The sequence below is a fragment of the Gadus macrocephalus genome, chromosome 23 (genome assembly GCF_031168955.1).
Source record: "Gadus macrocephalus chromosome 23, ASM3116895v1".
Taxonomy (NCBI): Eukaryota; Metazoa; Chordata; class Actinopteri; order Gadiformes; family Gadidae; genus Gadus; species Gadus macrocephalus.
This window is the reverse complement of record NC_082404.1, coordinates 13361469-13381677: the sequence shown is the minus strand read 5'-3', so window position 1 is coordinate 13381677 and position 20209 is coordinate 13361469. Positions and strand designations below refer to the sequence as shown.

General features: G+C 46.1%; 1 protein-coding gene across 5 annotated transcripts in view; it reads right to left on the bottom strand.

Annotated features, from left to right (window-relative positions):
- Positions 1–449: 449 nt before the first annotated feature.
- The window catches only part of pip4k2aa (phosphatidylinositol-5-phosphate 4-kinase, type II, alpha a), a 30540-nt gene continuing 10780 nt past the window's right edge, over positions 450–20209 (bottom strand). Inside the window, exons 2-11 of one of the 5 annotated variants that reach the window (XM_060045559.1) lie at positions 18021–18118; positions 17669–17765; positions 15299–15451; positions 14586–14732; positions 14008–14046; positions 10793–10909; positions 6276–6389; positions 5571–5808; positions 4966–5069; positions 450–4566 (exon numbers count right to left, since the gene is read on the bottom strand). In XM_060045559.1, the coding sequence (XP_059901542.1) occupies positions 4486–4566; positions 4966–5069; positions 5571–5808; positions 6276–6389; positions 10793–10909; positions 14008–14046; positions 14586–14732; positions 15299–15451; positions 17669–17765; positions 18021–18118 (1188 nt within the window). In that variant the 3' untranslated portion in view covers positions 450–4485. The remainder of the gene's footprint in view (positions 4567–4965; positions 5070–5570; positions 5809–6275; positions 6390–10792; positions 10910–14007; positions 14047–14585; positions 14733–15298; positions 15452–17668; positions 17766–18020; positions 18119–20209) is intronic. The other 4 variants (XM_060045561.1, XM_060045560.1, XM_060045562.1 and 1 more) reach the window with 4 other exon arrangements.

The following is a 20209-nucleotide window of genomic DNA, read 5'->3' as shown; positions in this document are numbered from 1 at the left end:
TCCCCTTATACCTCCTTCCAAAGTATATTAGCCCAAAAAATATTCTCTAGCTTTTCTCTACCTAATTTAGTACTACTTTTTCTCAAAGTAGTATTCTCTCCATCATTTTCTATACCTCCTTTTTCTCAAATAAAAACAAAAAAAAACGACCTTCAATGTAGAAAGGGAATGGCGAGAATAAACAAATCAGAAAAAGGAGGCATACAACCGTACTGATGTATGGTCACATGATGCACGAGGAAGATCTGCTGCTGCCTCTCGATGCAGTACTCACACTAGGCTGTGGTGACGTCACTGCTGCCTTCTCACAGCACCATCAGCATCACGTTGAGGCGCCGGAAGGAGCCATCTCTGCTGTCCTTCTGATCATGGCCTCAACTAGCTACAGAACAGCCTACCTAAAGGGCTTACAAAGCAACCAAACGAAGAACAAAGCGGAGCAGGCCGAGTTATCAGACCAAGTGCTTTAATTGGTTTTAGTGAATGCTGATGAAATGGGAGTGTATTATTATGGATATCATAGTCATTATAGGTGTAGAACAACAAACACAACACAACAGCGGTTGGCCTCTCTCCCTCAAAAGGAAGGGCTGGTGGGTTTGGCGGGGGATGGGAAACGATGAGCCCCAGTGGTCGTTGTCAGACACAACACACACACGTCTTTTTATTTTAAACTGTGGCCATGATCAGACCGAGGTCCATTTCTGCCACCCTGCAAATGTTTCCAATAGCAAACGAGTTTTCAGTCGTTACCTTGATATAATAATAATAATAACATGTTTCCCTTTACACTTCATAAAACCACATGTAGATGACACAAGGCGTGTTTCACATAGCTCAGAACTTCCCACATGTTCATTTGAGTTAGTTAAACCAAAGCATCCCATTAACATGGAGCGCAGAACCACTTTACACTACACAGCTCCTGAAGCTTGGATACCCTGAAGCGCGAATGGGGCAGTCTCCACTGCTCAACACAATACTTTTGGCAAAGTGAATGTAAATCAAATGAAAAGCTAAATGTTTTGAGGGTAAAAAAAAAGAAAAAAGAAGCAGATAGGGAGAGAGTAGTTGGACATGATAGAAGACAAGACGTAAGCAATGGCAAAGCATCTTAAACTCTGACGAGTTGCGTGCCGTGTCTGTTTATGCAACCAGAATGTGGACTATCCATGACGTTAGGCATAGGATTAATGCATTTCAGATACTCCATCTCCCAGCATGCACTCCTCCACCTTCTAAGAATTTAATTGCAGCTTTGCTGGTAGTTCTCGAGAGCATAGGACATGTGAATGTAGCCTACCTTAATGGGTAGAAAGAATAGAACTGGAGCAAAGGGTTCACTTGGAGAAAGAAAATCAAGCCAACAGGTTGAGTTGAAAAACACCATGGCTAAGTGTGGTCTTGGCATGAGTGGTTTAATGAACTTTCCCATGGAACGATAACACTTTAGCTTTTTGGTGGCGAAGGAGGTGGCAGAGATGAAAATAAAAAGCCTACAATAAACAATGAAAAAACAAAAAATAAAAGACCCTCAAAATATTAAAATAATCTGTTTACCTTTTGCTAAAAACAAAAGATAGGAACGAACAAAAGAAAAAAAGAATGAACAAAAAGATTACAAAATACAAAATTAAATAATTTTCAGAATAAAAAGGCACACCTCTTGCACAGTGTATATAATGAAAACAACAGGTATAGTGAAGCATGGTGCATGGAGCACACTGTTTACATCAGAGAGCAGACAGGTCGAGAGAGTGGGGGAGAGGGACGCGGACATCAAACCGTGGACATGGAGCCGCGAGACGACACACACAAGAGCACAGAAGGAGAACGAATTGAAACTCAGTCCTGCGACATGCATATTTTTTTTGCCTTCTTTTTCCTTTGTTACAGTACATGTTTATATTATAGTAAGCTTTGTACAAATTCAAGCAGTGTCATTCTTCATTCAACACAGGACCACACACACACACACACACACACACACACACACACACACACACACACACACACACACACACACACACACACACACACACACACACACACACACACACACACTCTCTAGAGGGCAGGGAAGGGTTTATCGCTTTTTTAATTTTATACAACTATATTTCACGACTTAAATGCAATGTAAAAATATAAATGTGAATATAACTTTTTGCATGGGTTAAGAAGAAGAACGATGGTACAATTTTTTTTTGGGGGGATTTTTCTGTTTTAGTCGGTTAACCATAACTGTTGAACAACATCGCACGCACAGTCTTGTCACGTACATACACATATAATATTGCATTTCCCTTGTTAAGACCACATCAACTAATTGGGATCATATGCATAACATTTGGTTCCTTTCCTCTTGTGCAAAATATACAAAAAAAAACAATTCAACCAAACCGAATAAGAAAAAGAAAGACATTCAAAACAAACAAACAGAAATTGAGACATTGATACATTATAAATCCACCCAGATCCAAACACAGATAAAACCACCGTTCATCAACGTCCACAGTAACAACCACAACAGCAAAAACACAAACAACACAAGGGGGTTAGCACGCGCATCCACCAGGCTCCAGAGCTGATCCACTGGCCGGACGGGACCATAAGTACTCAGAACAACACTAACTATATAACCCGCGGCTGCTGACCCCACCCACACAGCTCCCCACCCCCCCCCACCCCCACAAATCCCGCTCATTTTGTCTTCTGTTGGAACACACACACACACACACACACACACACACACACACACACACACACACACACACACACACACACACACACACACACACACACACACACACACACGATGTGACCCCCCCAACCGGACACTCATAATAACACTCGGTCAGATAGGTGCGAAGGTGCAATTATTATTGGAACGGTTCCTTTATTTATTTTGAGTCAATCCCTTCTGACATCCAGGGAGCGCGACTAGATAAGAGGGCGGGGTGTATTGGATCTCTAGGGACAGTGCTTTATGTTGTGCATGTAACAGAGAAAGAGGGAATAACAAATGAGCAAATAAAAGTGCAACATTTACTTATTTATTCTGTGATTAGGAGTTAGTAAGGTGCTGATGGCAACGGGGGAGAACTTTAGGGGCGATGGGGGGGGGGGGGGGGGGGATTTCCAATGGGAAAACCCAATTTAAAAAAGAACGGGGAATTACAGCAGTCAGGGGTTTGTTATCATCAACCACAGCCGCCTGTTGACCCAGTTTGGTGCCTGTGGCTCGGGACTTAAGTCCAAAAACGCATTGGACCAGGGCAGTCGGTCCTTTCGCTCCCCCTCCCTCTATGGAAGTTTGACCAGCCCAGACTTCCCTTCTTCATCCATAGCGCTACAAGAAGAGCGCAACATAGGTGGGCCAATCGCAAACATCGGAGACGCACGACGCGCTGACCACAGGCGTCTACACCGGACCTGTACTGGCCCGGGTGCACAGAGTGTATTGTGAATCGCTGAGACAACTCTTGTGTGATAAAAAGAAATAAAGCTTCTTCCACAAGTTTAATACCTTTTAAACCAGTAAGGACGACAGAAAGCGACCAGCAAGAACGACCGCAACGGGGGCGGGGTTAAAAGATGACTGACGGATGCAGGAGCCCGATTGAGAGATAAGATGAGTTAAGTGGAGGGCTTGAAACAACGGGGGGAAACAATTAAAATCCGGTGGGGGAAGTTTTGGCTGTTGGCCTTTTGGAAGACTGCCTCCTACTTCCTGAAGCGAAGCGATTGCATTGGACGAGGCTCAACGACTCGCCGCTCAAAGTCTGCATTTTTTTTTCCTCCCCAAAACCAAATCGAATGGTTTCAAGCTGTGCTGTGAGTTCGACCTCTGACCTCTAGCATTGACCTCAAACAAAAGCACACAACGTCCCACTCGTAACCTCTCACATCAAAAAGGGAAACATGAAAAAACGAAATAAAAACAACAAGTCAAAACGTATGAACAAAAACAAAACAATGAACGCAGGACGCGAGACACATCGCTGCGGAGACGGTAGCAAAAAAAAAATCCAAAAGCTTCGTTCCCGAAAACGAATGGTATGAGAGAAACGAACAAAACAAATACCTAAATATAGTCATAAAAAAAAATTATGACATTGACCGTTTTCCACAAAACTGCATGGTCCGACGTAAACAGAACACGACAACAACGATAACCGAGGAGAGGTTCAATGTAAACGAATGATGGTTCTTAGCTGCAGAGCAACACCGCGCCCCGCTTCAAGTGGGGGGACGGGGGGACGAGGGGGAGGCCTGAGGCGGAGAGAGAGACAACACCAGGCCATCGCAACACTTGCATATCTCCGCAGACTCTTGGTTGGGCCACGCCCACCCTCATATCCACCCCCCACCCCCCTTCTCAAACTCCACTGGCCTCTTTTCTCTCCCCCCACCTTGGACGCCCCTGTCCCCCCCCCCCCCCGCCCACCCTCCCGTCCCCCTTTCCTCCAGCGTGACTCCTGGGGGCTACGACAGGATGGTGGTGATGAAGTCGTGGAACCTCTTGGAGTACTGCTCCGGGTTCACCGTGGAGATCTCCGCTCCGGCCTGCAGGGGGTGCAAGGGAGACGCACGCACGCACGCACACGCGCACACACACACACACACACACACACACACACACACACACACACAGTGTGTGAACAGTTAGTTTTCTTTTAACGAAAGCAAATAAAGAGCAATAACTAACCTTGTTTTACGTCGTTTAACTATCTAAACAGCAACAGTTTTAAAAAACAGAGTAACTTGGAACATGACTAACCCTGCCTGAAACTAAAAAAATGTGGAAAGCAACAAATCCATTCTTCATCTTTACACTCAGACGACCCTTTTTGTCCAAAGGAGACTGGAGCGCAGACAGAACTAGGTCAACGTCCACGTTCACACAACGACAAACAAACCAGAGCCGGAGCAGAGCCGGCGAGGGAAGCCACATAAGTCACGCACCCCGTGTTTGACGGTCTTGGCGGCGTGCGCAGCCTTCTTCTTGGCGTCGTAGTGCTGCAAGATGTCTATGACGGCCATGAAGTACACCTCCTTCCGGGGGGCGCCTGCGAAGCACAACCAGAGCACACACACACGACGTGACAAACCACACGACGTGACAAACCCCCCTCGGGCTGACGCTGACGGCGATGACGTGGCCGCCCGTCCACCCTAGGAAGTGATGCGGTGCCGACCGTGACTGAAGCACCAGTTCGTTTGAACTCGCGAGCAACGCCGGCGAAACTGTCGAGCCTTTCATAGGGAGCTTCCGGAATGATAAATGTTTTTTTTTCCCCTTTCTCTTTCATAGTGGAAGTGAAGTGACATGAACATCAGCTTTAAAAATTGTGACTCTGCCAAAGCAGAAGTGCAAGAAAAACCCTGACACAGTTCTGCTTCTCCCGGTTTTGCATAACCAACCACACGCAGAGAAGACTATTGCCTGATAAAGGCCGAGCGAGGGATTCGATGCTTGAAGGGTTGAACCGTCGCGCTCCTGACTGCCGTCGTTCCTGAACTTCACATGAATCCCTCGACCCACGACGGCGGCGGCGGCGGCGACTCACCGTCGTTGCTCTTGATTGCGTAGACGTCGATGGTGGGGTCGAACTCGCCGGGCGACAGCGGCTTGGCGCTGTCCAGCGTGTTGCTGGGGCTGTCGGGCGGCGTGCCCACCCCGCCGTCGCTCTCGCCGTCGTCCTCGCCCTCGTTGTCCTCGCTCTCCACCTCCTCCTGCTCGGCCCGCTCCACGTCGTGGATTCCCACCAGCAGGCTGTAGTCCATCAGCTTGAGCAGGGCCAGGAACTGCAGGGGGAGAGGTGGAGGTGGTGGTGGTGGTGGTAAAGGTGGTGGCGGTGGTGTGATCGTGGGTTGAAGGACAGAGCAAGTAGGAGGGTGTAGAGTGTGAAGAGAGGACGAATGGATCATAGGGAATAGCAGGCGCAGTGAATGAAAGATTGGTTTTTCGAGGCCTCGTATAGTACATAGTATAAAAACCTACAACTCTTGTACCAACCGCTTGAAGATTTACAAAGACAGCTGTGATAGGACTCCTAGCTTCTACGGGTTGGCCTAGGGGAAGCTTTGTTTCTATGATGGTTACAATTCTAGAAGTAGTCCAAGGTTTAGCATCATTACAGTTGGACGGAATTACCCCAAACTAAAGGTCAAACCTAGCACAACATGACTTCCTCTTCCTTTGGGCTAGCAGTAGGACACTCAGATAGTCCCGGCCATCCTCAAGCCCAGCACATGCCCCGTGGTGCGCCCACCTCCACGTCTTTCCTCAGCTTCTCCATGAACAGCTTCTTGTTCTCGTCGTCGATGTGGATCTTCTGCCCGTCGTTGATGAAGTCGTTGTCCTTGTAGGTGGGCAGCTCCTTGGCCTGAGCATTGGGGTGAGGCGTAGAGAGCAGCACGACCAGATAAACAACCAGCACACCACAGACCCCAGACCCTAGGGCCGCTGAGCCGGGGAGCGGCAGCAGAACCGGGCAGTGGGGGGGGGGAGGGGGGTAGGGTGAGGTGGGGATCGTCATCATTGTTACTGATGAGGGTCCCCACAGAATACCGGGATTCGGCTTTTCTGGATTGAAAAGGGGAGTCGTTCCACCAAGTCGAACGACGCACCTGTAATATAATATAATATCATTTGAGAACGGTAAAATTATATTAAAGGGGCTTTTGTTGTGGTTGAAGCCCTTCCAGGACCTCTGAGAAACTATCAGTTCAAATAGTGATTATAAGTTCAGACTAAAATAAATAGATTAATAGTTAAATAGCATTCTACATTTTGACACGTCGGAAGGGATTTGGTGGCAAATTTGGAACGGGTTTGTCAACAAGCGTGACCAATCAATCAGACAGAAACAAAGTCTCAGCCTAACACCATAAGAAGAATAGCCCCGCTGGAATGTGACCGAGGGCAGTTGCGGACCATTCCAATTGCAAACCGGAAATATTTCCGTCCATAGTTTTGCGGATGAGTGGTCGATCCTGCATGTTGAGACAACCCGTGGGACATGAGAGAGGTCTGGGCCTGTGTGGTTGGTTAGACACGCCTGCCCCCCCCCGCTTCAGAATAAACATCAGACATGCGCTTCCGAGGAGGAGGTCAAGACAGGCCAGGCTGCCCTGACCTCAAAGCAGTATCTTCACCGTAGAAAAGCAGGCCGCATGCAAACCGTAGGCAGCAAATGCCTCAGGATTGATTTTAAAAACACACCGAAATAAAACACACTCTGTTGCATGACATGCTGCGCAGAGACTTCAACATTGAACATACAGGAGTAAGAACGTTTTGTAGTTATGGCCTGGTTTGTAGATATGGATGTGTTTTCACAGTGGGGAAAGTACCATTTTAAAAGACAATTTAAACCTCATGGCCAGATCCTCTCTAGTAATAGCATAAACAAGTCCAGCCACCATCCCTGTTTTCTATGTGGTACTTTGCTTGGAGTAATTCATCCCACTGACACATTAAAATGCTGTGGGGAAACCAAACCAGGCTCTGGTTATTTGCATAAACAAATGTGTTTTCCACGCCTTTGGAAATGTTCTAACAGTGCAGTGGAAAGTGGTACAGGTGCAGTATTTAGAGGAGTTGTAGAGCAGCACTGCCCGGCCCCTAGAATCCCCTTAGGTTTCATTCTACTTCTAAAGTTATTCATTGAATGCTGCCATACCAGCAACGGCCTAGAGGTGGCAGATGTGGGAGGAAGGAGAGGGGACATAACTCCTGAGGTACTGAGCAAGTATTGGAGAGGAAATGATGTAACGGGACAGCAGCAACAGCAGCAGCAGCAGCAACAGCAGCAGCAGCAGCAGCAGTTTGGCTACCAAAGTGTTTCTATGGCAGCGAAAGAGGCGCAGCAACACACAAAATAATAACAGGATGAGCTGATACGACACATACATACACAGTCGCAAACACGTACAGAAACTTAACGCACACTTTCTCAGAGACAGAGAACGAAAACACACCGGTCCCCGAGCACATATATATTAACAGACATGGACCTTTAATCTGCTTAAAAATATGTGATGCACAACTCGGATGAAATGCATATGAGACGTTAAATGAAATTGGGATGCAACTGAAGGGCAAACATAATGCTTTCACATTTCCTACTGTGAATAAGATGGTTCCCCCACCCCTGCCTCCATAATCTAAAACGAAATGGTCGAACGCTTTACATATTCTCCATCTTTTTTCTATATATTTTTTTTTATTATCTACATAATGCATAATGTGTATCAATTTAAGATCACATTTTTAGAGTCATGTATGAGTATTATTTATTAGATTGATAGGTCTGATATGCCCGATGTGAACAATCTAGGCCTAGGAAATTAAAATAGTTCCAATTTGGGAAGTAAATATCAGTAGATCATTCATCAGTGATGAAACTCTGATTTCTCTTGTGTAATGCAGTGTAAAGAACTGACAAAGGGGATGATGTGCAATATATGTGAATAGAAATGCAGCATTACCCTTTCTGAAGTAAATGCCCATCTGTGGCCCAAATCCACAATACAATTCCTAGAACTTTACCTAAGCTTCTTACACATCTGACCAATGTTCAATTTAATCCATTTGTCGTTTCAACAAAATTTAGGTTTCCTCCCTGGGAAATGTATACATAACTTATGTATTTTAAAAATTAAGATAAGAACATTTCCTGCTTAACAGACTTCCTGTGCACACATCACCGACTTCCTGCAACAGATTTGGCTGCATCATCTAAATGTGACAACTGAGTGTTGGTGCTTTGCGTGGCAATGGCAAGAAAGATAACGAAAAAGACAGAAAAAGACAAAAGTAAGAAGGAAGGACAGAGTGGTGATGGGTCCGGTCGAGATGTAGTGTGACAGAAACACGGAGAACATACTTTCTCATCACTTTGCTGTCCCTTAAGCCCTCTGCCTTACAGTGATTCACTAAGACCGGAGTTTCCCAAGGAACTGCACTGTCACACAATGTATCCGGAATGCAATACGCAGAATTCCAAGTATTCATACAGAACGTGTTCATACAGAACAGGTTCATTCTGTTGTAAAATCAAACATTGTAATGAAATCAGATTAGGAGATTTCTCTGTGCTTGATGCTCAAGGAGGCTCACAGTTGGGCCAGTGTTCAACAACTCCTGGCCGAAAGATTCCGGGTTCGAACCCCAACCAGCTAGACCAAGATAATAACACAACAATTATATATCTATATATATATCCACAACTCCCGTTAACCAGCCGGCAGAGAGCCGCCGTGTGAGCACCTATTTAAGATATTCACACCGCACACTCTTCCTCTTTTCGGAGGGCTAGCGTTTGCCTACTAGTTCACACGGGGGGGGCCCTTCGCCCTCCCAGGGGCGGAGGAGCTTCCTTTCATCGAGTCAATGGTAAGAATCTGGGTCAGCCGCCAGCACAGCTTCTTGCTTTATGGGACCGCGCCAACGCAGGGCTCTGTGATGGAGGAGTGTACATAATGAATGCCGTCGGGTGCGTGAGATCCAAGCATACGACGGGCCGTGCTGGAGGTCTCTTTGTGTTCGAAGGGTTGAAACACATTGCGAGTGGGACCGTATGTGTATGTGTGTGTGTGTGTGTGTGTGTGTGTGTGTGTGTGTGTGTGTGTGTGTCGTCTATAAGCTACTGCTGTGAATGTGAATGTGATATTTTAACACCAATGCTATAAGGAGAGTTACCGTATAGGTTTCATATCCTCTTGTACAATGGCACACAATAGTGTACAGCATTTGTACAAAGTTCGTATTTATTTTAAAGGGATTTGGCCGGTTTGCACAGACCCCAGGTTAATTGTCATCTATCTCCAGATGTCAATCTGCCAGGATTTTTGTTTTTCTCCAGGTGTAGATGCGTTCTAAAATTGGGAAGTCAATGGACATCCAGTCTATCCCAAATGAGTGTTTATCAGACTCCATAGCTGTATCCTGTCTGTTTTTACACACCACTGCACATGCTCACAGACTGCCCATCGTGGCAGAGATAGTGGCAGCCTTTAGGCAGTCCAATAGTTCTGCATTCTGAGTGCAGAGCAACATTTTATTGAGCGGCTAGGGCAAGTGTAGGTGGCGTGTTTTTTTTAACTGATTGGATGCTTAGTTTGTACCGCCATAAGTTGTTTAATCTTGTAAATTCTACTTTGACGATGTCATGAAGATTCTTTTAAAAAGTTTCCTGATAGACTGCATTTTAAAGTTCTGCAGCAACCGCCATCGAGGAATTGTGTTACATCAGAGTGTGATGCCCTCCGGCAAGATCCACACTTCAAACACAATCGCAGACAAAGCTGACTCACACAACAACCCCTTGGCAACAGAATACACTGAGCCAATCACGGAGGGGGCGCTGTGAATCAAGTGCGCTAGTTTCTCACAGGGTTCACACACACCAACCCCAAGTTCTCGCCCATTGCAACTTCTCACCTCGCTTGAAACCACCGCCACCTCCTCCCCAGCAACGCTGTCTCTTAAAGATTGAGCGACAGGTTCCACAAAGAATAACAATAATACCATGTACGGAAATGACCCAAAAAAAAGGACGATGCAATCGGTAAAACCTTGCGAAAAGCGTAAAGAGTGCGTCTGAATGGGATGGAGAGTGTGGGCGGAGTCATTCATGGCATGTGGCGGACGGAATAAGATCCATTCGTTGCAACAGGTAACAAAAACGCAACGAAAAGAAGATGAACATAAAATAAAAAAATAAAGAAGTGCTTTCTTTTTTGTAGATCATGCCTGGTATAATATGAGCCCTGGTTCGCTTACATCTCTTACGTGTTTCATTGCGCAGTAAAAGCGCGTGGCAATCCGCAGTGTTTGCAGCCTTTGCTGAACGTTGCCAGATTTGGGCCGCGGGGGCACGTCCTCTGGGGGGCGCGGCTGCTAGAGAAGGAGGAGGAGGGGGGGGGGGGGGGGGAGTTGGGGTTGGGTGCGGAAAGGAGAGAAGAAGGAAGAGAAGGAGGGAGGAAGGAAGTTGGAAGTAACAGCAAAGTGTTTTAGGAAATAAATAAATATATACGTCTATATATATTTAGATATTACAGTGCATAGTTTTACTTTTTGAAGAAATATCGGGTCCTTGGCCCAGTGACACTTTTCACTGCTGAAGAATTGGTTGGACGGCCGCTGGATGCTACGGCGAAAGTGAGCTGCCCATTCAATGACAGACGATGCTAAGATTCTTTTTTTTTTTATATAGGATGACTATATCTTGTATGCAGCATCGTTGAACAGCAGAAACATCTACACCCGTTTCAGGAAGGCACCTAGCCATCGTGTAGGGCTCCCAACAGGGCTAAGCAAGGGGGGGGGGGGGGGGGGGGGAGTGGTTGAATAGAAGCTAGATAGAGAGTCCAACGCTATGCTACGCTAATTAGCATTCTATGAACCTGCTCATCGAGGACCCAAAGCAAGGATAAATAAAGACACGCGCCCCAGAGCCTGGAACATAAAGCAGGTTGTCCTGAGGAACTAAAGGGCGGCGTGAAGCAGATCTCACACCACCTGAGTGGGAAGCCAAGCGCCCTCCCACCAGAGAGACCAGCCGGTGTTGGTGTGACGGGCCCACGGAGAGTAAACAAGAGCAGATAAACAAGGTGGGGGGATGGGGGGGGGGGGGTAACATAAGGCCACCGAGCCGAAAACCTGGCGAAGACGCAGGTGCTACGTCACAAGGCCAGGGGCGGGCGTTAGCTAATTAGGAACATGCAAATGTGGGAAAGGTCACCGGCCCTGCGGATGGCACTGCAAAGACACAAACCACAAGAGACTAGCCGTTAAAGCTAGCTGTGGTTCAAGGCCCAAGCTTAGGCTAAATATATGGTTTAGTTATCAAACCACTTATGTGAATAGAGTATGGCACAAATTAATAAAAAACAGGCAGAAACTATCAATATCTATTTCAATATCAAGATGTTAAGCCAGCAATCCGACATTGTTTTTTGAGAGAACCCCGTCTACATTTTTGCACAGGTTCAGCAGTTATCTTAAAAAGACCAACAACAGAAACCAAGGACTATGATTCATGTGAAAAGAGGAAAAGAAAGAAGACATGTCTTATGAGAGAAGGACAGGACCAGAGACGTGCAGTACACTGATGTTTGTGTCGATCCACACCGCAGTGTGTGTTAGAAGTGATGGGCCTGGGGGTGGAGTAAGATGTAAAACAACACTACGTGTACCATGCAGACGCATGCATCAGAGGGGTGGCTCATGCAGAACAAGGAAGAAAACACTGCCGTGCTCGCGTGTACCGAGCGATTCGTGACACACAGTCAACGTAATATTCATATACACCCAATACACGAACAATGGTTAATAGACCTCATTCCCTTTAAGCATACAAAGACTTTCTCCCTTTCTAACTGTATTTGTGATTCTCATTTATATGCACACGTACAGTGTTCTTAAATAGCTATACACCTCTATGTAGATCAAGAACCACTGTAGGCATAAGCATCGGTAGTTGGCCGTAGTGAAGCCCAATGTATATTTGTCTTAGTCTCTGTTTGTCAGTAAACAGTGCTTCACACACAACCACACCCACACACCAACAGTTGACTTGAAAGAGGTTACACCTCAGTCACACTTGTGCTTAATCCTCTTGTAGCCCGTGCACTGTGACCCTCCTCCACGCTCTACTATATTTAGATGTGGGAGAGGGTTTGCCCGTCACGGCACCCAGCTTGGTGCCCCCCCAGACGAAGCATCCCAGATCAGGTCCTGGTGGAAAGACTGGGCCCCGCCGGCTCAAATTATAGGACGGCTAATTTAGGCCTACTGTTCTCTGAGGTTCAGCCAAGTTTCACACTTAAGACCGCTAGACGTGCACGCGCACACTCACTCACGCACACACTCCGCGACGCACTCACTCCCTCACACGCAGGACAAGTGACTCAGCTATTTTTCAGTGCCGTCAGCCCCAACGCTGGTGTTCCAACATCTGATTTAGGGCTATGTCTCGTTGTTTCCAACCCTCGCTGCGACCAAAGCGTTCTAAAGACTGAAAGAGCCACAGGCCGTTTGAAACACTCGAGTAAGAAACCGACCGATCCTCTACTTAAGGAGAGCGATGAAATATAATAGAAACAATCAGAATATAAATAGAATTGGTCCTTTTGATAGACACAGATCTTTCTCCAGACAGAGGGCACAAGAAAAGCTCCCTCAGCTGCCAGGACGAGCACGCCCAATCCGAATGTTAACGTTCGACACAGATACACACGACATAGCACACACACGACATAGCACACACACGACATAGCACACACACACACACACACACACACACACACACACACACACACACACACACACACACACACACACACACACACACACACACACACACACACACACACACACACACACACAACCCCCCCCCCCCTCTGGAGTACAGAGGCTTAGTCGTGGTTGAATAAGAAAACTCATAGACACATAATCCAGACACAGACACGTCATGAAGCCTCAGCCTCTCACACACACACACACACTGGCAGCGAGCAGGGAGCCTGACGGGGGCATGGGGGGGGGGGGGCGTGGGGACACTGCAGCAGCTGTGGGAGACTGAGAAGGAGGCAAGCAAACAAAAAAAACACAAACACACATAAATCACATGCGGTGGGTGCGCAGGGGTGTGTGTTTGTGGGGGGGGGGGGGATATGTGATGAGTTGGGTTCCAAATGAAAAGAAAATGGAGATTTCTGCAATTGTGGTCACCCCCCCAAAAAGGCACGCAAACCTTTAAACCGTAGAACATAAAAATCAAGCAAACGACAATGTGTTATTGTCGGCCGCCGAGGAGACACACATGGCGGGGTCAGAACCTTGATCGTTTGTTGGTAACGGTTCCTGCCGATTGAGATGTGAAATCAATCATCCATCGTCAATGGATCATCAGTGACGTGTTCACCTCTAAGCCGTCTAAGTGCGTGTGCGTGCGTGCCTGCGTGCATGAACCCGTCCCAGACACGTGACTATACCTTCTCCTTATCGCTGGCTTCTCTTGCAACAGTAGAACCCTTGAAAAGGAAAGACAAGCACACAGATTAGCCGTCTTAGCCTTCGTTATATCAAAACGATGAGAGCTTCTGTGAGCATCTAGAGATTCTGCCAAGGGCTGGGCAATCCTTCAAGATGATCGTCTATCGTCTTTTAATGGTAAAGACTTCGACTTATGGTGATACCCAGGTTTAAAAACTAAATGAATAACAATGAGAAGATGTGCCCTTAAAATAATCAAATATAAGGTTTGAAGAATCAGAGAGATGGGCAAACTAGTTTAGGTCTGATACCATACTTAAAATTTCCATATAGCTCAACGTAATCCCCATTCTAAAGTCTAACAACTGAGTGCAGTTTGACTGTTAAGGATGGTATTCTGATTTCATAAGCATGTCTCTGTCACAGTCATTAATGTTAAATGAACCTCCCCATAATCATCTAGACAAAAAAAATGTCTCCAATAAAATCGCCCAGCTTTAATTCCACCCCTTCCCTTCAAGACACACTGCGTTAGCACTGTTAGCACGTCGTTAGCGCCACCATCCTCCTCCTTTACCTTCAGGTCGTACTTCTTGTAGACGGAGAGGCGGTGCGAGAAGACGTTGCGCGTGACGATCATGTACGTCTCGTCGCCGTCCACCGTCAGCCGGTACATCCCCAGGAACTGAGGCAGCAGCGTGTTGCCATGACACTCCACGATGAACTACGGCGACGGACACGAGAAGCGGTCGTCAATATAATGACCCCTGGTTATTAATCAACCCGGCTGGCATTTTCCCCCTTGTTTTCAGTTTTCAGTGCACGTTGTACAGAGATGGTTGAGGGGGGGGGAAAGCGATTGATTTCCTGCAGGTGATTATGTTGTCACACTACAGGGGGATTGAGAGTATGTGTGTCCATTGACATCCCTGCAATGTTTGCAGTTTGTACACTCCAAGGTCACACATAAGTAGTCAAAGCAGTACTATTTAGTGACTGTAACACACACCTTCACCCTAAGCGAATTAGTGAATTCAGATAAATGTCATTTGAGAGCAGATCCCCTATCTGCCGTCTGGCAGGCTGCAGACATCGGGGATCGAACCCACTACCTTTCCGGGTGAGAGTTAAAACACATAAAAGGTAATCCTTCCCCATGCATTTTGTGTACAGTAAGGTTAATAATTATAATTTGTACGACAGCATAGGGGAGAGTAGGGGAAGTAACAGTAACGGTAGTACATGTGAAGCGACCATTGGTCGCTGGGGTAACGGCCGATGCGAACCCACCTGGTGGTACTTCTTGAGGATGTTGTGCATTTCGGCCACGTCCTCGCCGGTGATGGTCTTGATGACGTAGCGCTTGTCGTAGGAGGTGTGGAAGCGGGCGCCGCTCCGCCCTTGGGACTCGCTGTTCAGTGGCGCGCTCCGCGTCAGAGAGTTCTGCCAGCCAATCAGAAGAGAGAAAACACCAGGAGCGTGAGGGTCCACAGGGGGGCAAGCATCGCGCTGCTGCGTCCTTATGAGATCCTGATGTTAACATTTTTTTTTTTTTTATATACTGTGGGTTTGCATTCCCCTATATACAATATATTAAGACAGGCATGAGTTAAGACAGGCTGAATGCTGGCTCCATTGTTAATAGAGCTCACAATTCTATATTAATGTCCATATTTTATGCATCAATGTCACACAAGACAATAAAACATCTCCTTATATATTATAGCCAACATTGTCATTATTGGAAGTTTATAAACCTTGTTTGTATCTTCTTTCAACCGTTCCATTCCTTTTTTGTATATCTGGCAGAGCCAGTGTCCAGAATCCCTCCAAATGAAATAGAATACCCAGCCCTCAGTTTAACTTTGCATGGTGAGGGCAACAAAATACGTAAGCGCCTCAAACGACAACAAGCAGATGGACACTCGCAGGTAACCAGTGCACTACAAGGTGTTTACTACAAGTGCAGCGGAGGACCTTACTCACAGGAAAGCCCAGTTCCACTTTCCTGTTAAGACCCGAGCCGTGCGGCTGTCACATGATGAGGTAAAACTAACAATCCTCAGAAAAAAAGTGGGGGCTATTCATATTTTCCATCTCCTCCATTAGCACACAAGGTGCTTCACACTTTGTTCCAACTCTTCCTCCAGTGTACACGGAGAACGGAGGTTAGTTGAACACAAAGGAGTAAAGTGGGCTATGAAGAACACAGTGGTTCATAAGGTGCAAGTTATTACAGTCAATCCAGAGAGGAATTGAAATAGCAATTACTGCAGTCTCTCCTCGCGTGGAGTGAACTTTTATTCATGGCAATAAGATTGGCTAGAGGAGGCATTAATTACCCTCCTAATAAAGTGCACAGTTATTGCAACTATTATCATTTTGCTGTCAACATAATAGTATCGTCACCAAACTTAACTTGAAAGAAAAATGTGGCAGGTATACAATAAATACACACACACATACTGTACACATTATACGCATACATTTATGCATGCGGGGTGCATACGCATACATTTCCATGTTCATACGAGTTCCACAAGATCTCACTATACATCACCCCTTTGAGCCAGATCTCAGTAACACCATTCCTTTCAAATATACGGCAGATCATATTCAGTAGAGGCTCTGCGACATGAAAGAGCAAGTAAACATCTCCATGGACTTCCAGGCAACAGCTCTAACGTTGGGTCTGGTCTCGCTTGTCCTCTCACCAGCGATGGTCCTATGTTTGGCCCACCAGATGGGATCTGACCTCAGGCCTGCAGCACAGCTGAACCTCCAGACAGACAAATCCCTCAAACGCACACATGCTGCACACAGGTCCGAGCAACAACGCAACATGATCCAACATGTGTAGTCCCTATCCCCCACTTTCACGCTATGCTGCTTTCGGTTCAACACCGCCCACCCTCCCACGCGTCTTCTCCACGCCAGGACAGGACATCTCGTTTTTATTTGCAAAAGCACCAAACGACAAAGCCCGCGTTGTCTTCCGTTTGAGCCGAGGAGCAACACATGGGGAAGGACGCAGGTTCTTCAAAACCGCTGAGAGGCTCGCTCACCACTGCATCAGAGGCTTACGTGGATGTGTTTCGGTTCAACTTATTTTGAGTAGGGGAGGGGAGCAGTGAAAGTAGTGGTGGAGGTCGACAGCCGAGCCCATGATCTCATCGTGATTCACGGCCGATTAGTCCCGTCCCTCTGATCTCCACATCTGACCTGACCAGAAACCAACAAATCGTGGCTTCCACCTTGACATTGTCAAAGTCTCTCTTTGATGCAAACTCCCCACCCCCCCAAACCGCCAAACGCCCACTGACCACAGCCAGCCGAAGCCCAATGTAAACAGGGGAGTGGGACAGCTGCGCTGAACTGGGACACACTGACCTCCGTGGGCTGCCAACTCACGGCCTGTCCTGGGAATAGGGATTTACCAAGGAAGAGAGCTTGTGCGGGAGTATCAAGGAAGGAATCGACCAGAGCAAAAAAGGGGACAGAGAAAGAAGCAGAGAGAGATAGAGCAGAGACTGTGGAGCAACTAGACAACGATTTGCCAAGGTCCAGCAGTAAAGGGCAAAAGCATGACGCGCACGGACAATCTTTACATGTGTGTGTGTGTGTGTGTATCTGAGTTCATGCGTCTGTGCTCGTCCTCACCTGAAAGTCCTGATCGTCGATGCCAAACCTTTCGCGCAGATTGCGGAACACCAGAGGGCAGTACTCCTTGAACTTAAAATGGCTTGGCATGTTTTCCCTGGAAGTACATGTATATTCGACTTGAATACAAAAATGAATTGAGAAAGCCTCTCGGCTGACACCAGCCTTCGTTCAACGTGAAACACATCATGGGAAAGTAGGTTATACTAGGAAATCTCCAACACTCTTTTACATTTGTGGTAGATGCACTCGGCAGAATCGATATGTCCTTTAACAGCTAATAACGGATATTGCTTTAAGTGTATTTCATAACAACCAATATATCAATCCAGGAGAAACCACAGCAACCTACTTGTTGAAGAGGTGGTTGTCCACTTTAATCTTGGAGTAGGCCTTGAAGTCATCTGGCATGAGCATGATAGGAATCTGGACATGGCTTAGCTCGTTTATCTGGAAAAGGAGGAAAAAAATGGAGAAGGGGATCATGAGAGATGCAATCAAGAACACAGTATGTCAAAAAGATAAAACCAAAATGTAGAAAATGTTTTAGTAGTCCGTCAGTCACACAGTGTCTGAGACTGTATTAACTGGGAGATCCATTTTAAATTATTTTTCATACATTTGCAATGATTTGTTTTCATGAATTCATAATAATGTGCATCTCTGGCCATAATATTTATCTTTTATTATCACGCAGAAGTGAATACTGGCAGATGTTGAATAAATTGATTTATAGTCTTGAGGATATGATTGTTTAAAACGTTTTGTTGCAGCACATAATAAGAAGATCCTGAAATACATCTTGTACCGTGTTTACAAAACATTTTTGTAATATGCACCACTACACTCTGACAGGAGTTCATGTTTCCACAAATTAAACTACTTCTGCTTTGGCAAATGGTTCACCTTGGACAATTCAGTTTCACAATATGTTGCCAATTGTTTCCAAATTACACGATGCATGTTCATGCCTACATTCAAGTAGAACCATGATCATTTAAATTATTTCACATCTAGCTATTTCTAATGCAAAGATATTTTTGTCCGTAGTGCTAATGAAACCGAAAATAAAAATAAAAACTCTAACCGGACAAGGCAAGGCCGAACCTAGGGGTTTTCATAGGTCATTAATAGCTCCCAACACCTAGGTTGCAGAGCAGATTACACCGCAGAGGTTTCCGATTAACGCTTTGCTCTGCTCCTTTTTACCACAGCGACTCATCACTCCTATCACAGCAGGACACATAGGAACCCAAACTTAGGGACTAGACCTTAGGGGTAAGTTAGCAAGGTCTGTGTAATTTTGTTAACGCACTCACGCTCAAAACTAAACTTTCAAAACTGTCTCTGGACATGAGCAGTCCTGCACATTCTGCTTTGTAACCTTCTCACAGGTTCCCTAGAGGGTCTACAAATGATGGATGATAGAGGAGGAAGAGGGGGGGGGAGCAGTAGTGAAACTGAAACTACCATAGTAAAAGACAAAGAAAACATACAGCAGAACTATACTCTTTTGTTTGCCATTTTCTTTAAGTAGGTGCGCCTAACTGAATGCATTCGAACATCTGCATTGAAAAGCCGTTCCGTTCATTGGCAATCTAGAAACTAGCATGGTTCCACTTTAATTGCTTGAGGGTTGCAGATACACCGGTGATTAAATAAATAAATCGATATCCTCCAGAACCTCTTCCATCACTTTCAGGTTAAATTAAAAAGGAAAAAAAGGCAGTTGGTGAACTGCACTTGCAATCGAGTGCCAAGTGAGCTTTTAGCTTGGCATTCCTCACAGCCAATTCGGTTCTGCAGTGGGACAAGTGGGGCTATCACATCACTGTTGCAACAGCTGCTTTAGAAGACGGTGCCAATACTTTGGCCGTCTGGGACGCACCGAGGGCTTGTAATGCTGCAGGAGCTCCGCAGCAGATGGCGTGGGACAGGGGCATGAGCACGACCGACTGCCTGACCGACTGATTTGACTGACTGATCATGAAAGCATCCGTCGTACACGTTTGAGGGGTTGTGTTTAGTCCTTTAGAGGCAGTGTAAATGTTGGGTTAGAACATGTATGTATGTAATCTCGAGTGCGATAAAGACGAGCGGCTTCACGTGCAGCGTATTTACTTTACATTCGAGAATCAGGTTTGCTTTACATCGAGCCGCATGGCTGCCAGAACTCCAACTGATTGGATGACCTTGGCAGACCACCAAGCTGTCTTATAATGCAACGTAGTTGCTAGATGTGCACAATTTTATGGTTTTACCTAATTGAGTGTTTGCAGTCTATTATTATTCCCTCTTTTCGCAAATTTAGATGGAATTTTCCTAGGATTCCTTCACAATATTGTCTTCAAGGTGTCCAGCTCGAAATATTATTTTCTAAAGCCAGAATTGTGCATAATTAATTACACTGAAGTCGACATCAAGCAATCTCCTCAGAGGCGGATCATTTTAAGGGAGCAGTCCCTAGGTCTTTGGTTCCCCTAGGCCAGGGGTTCTCAAACTATATGGGGCCAGGGACCCCCCCATAGGGCAGAAATTATT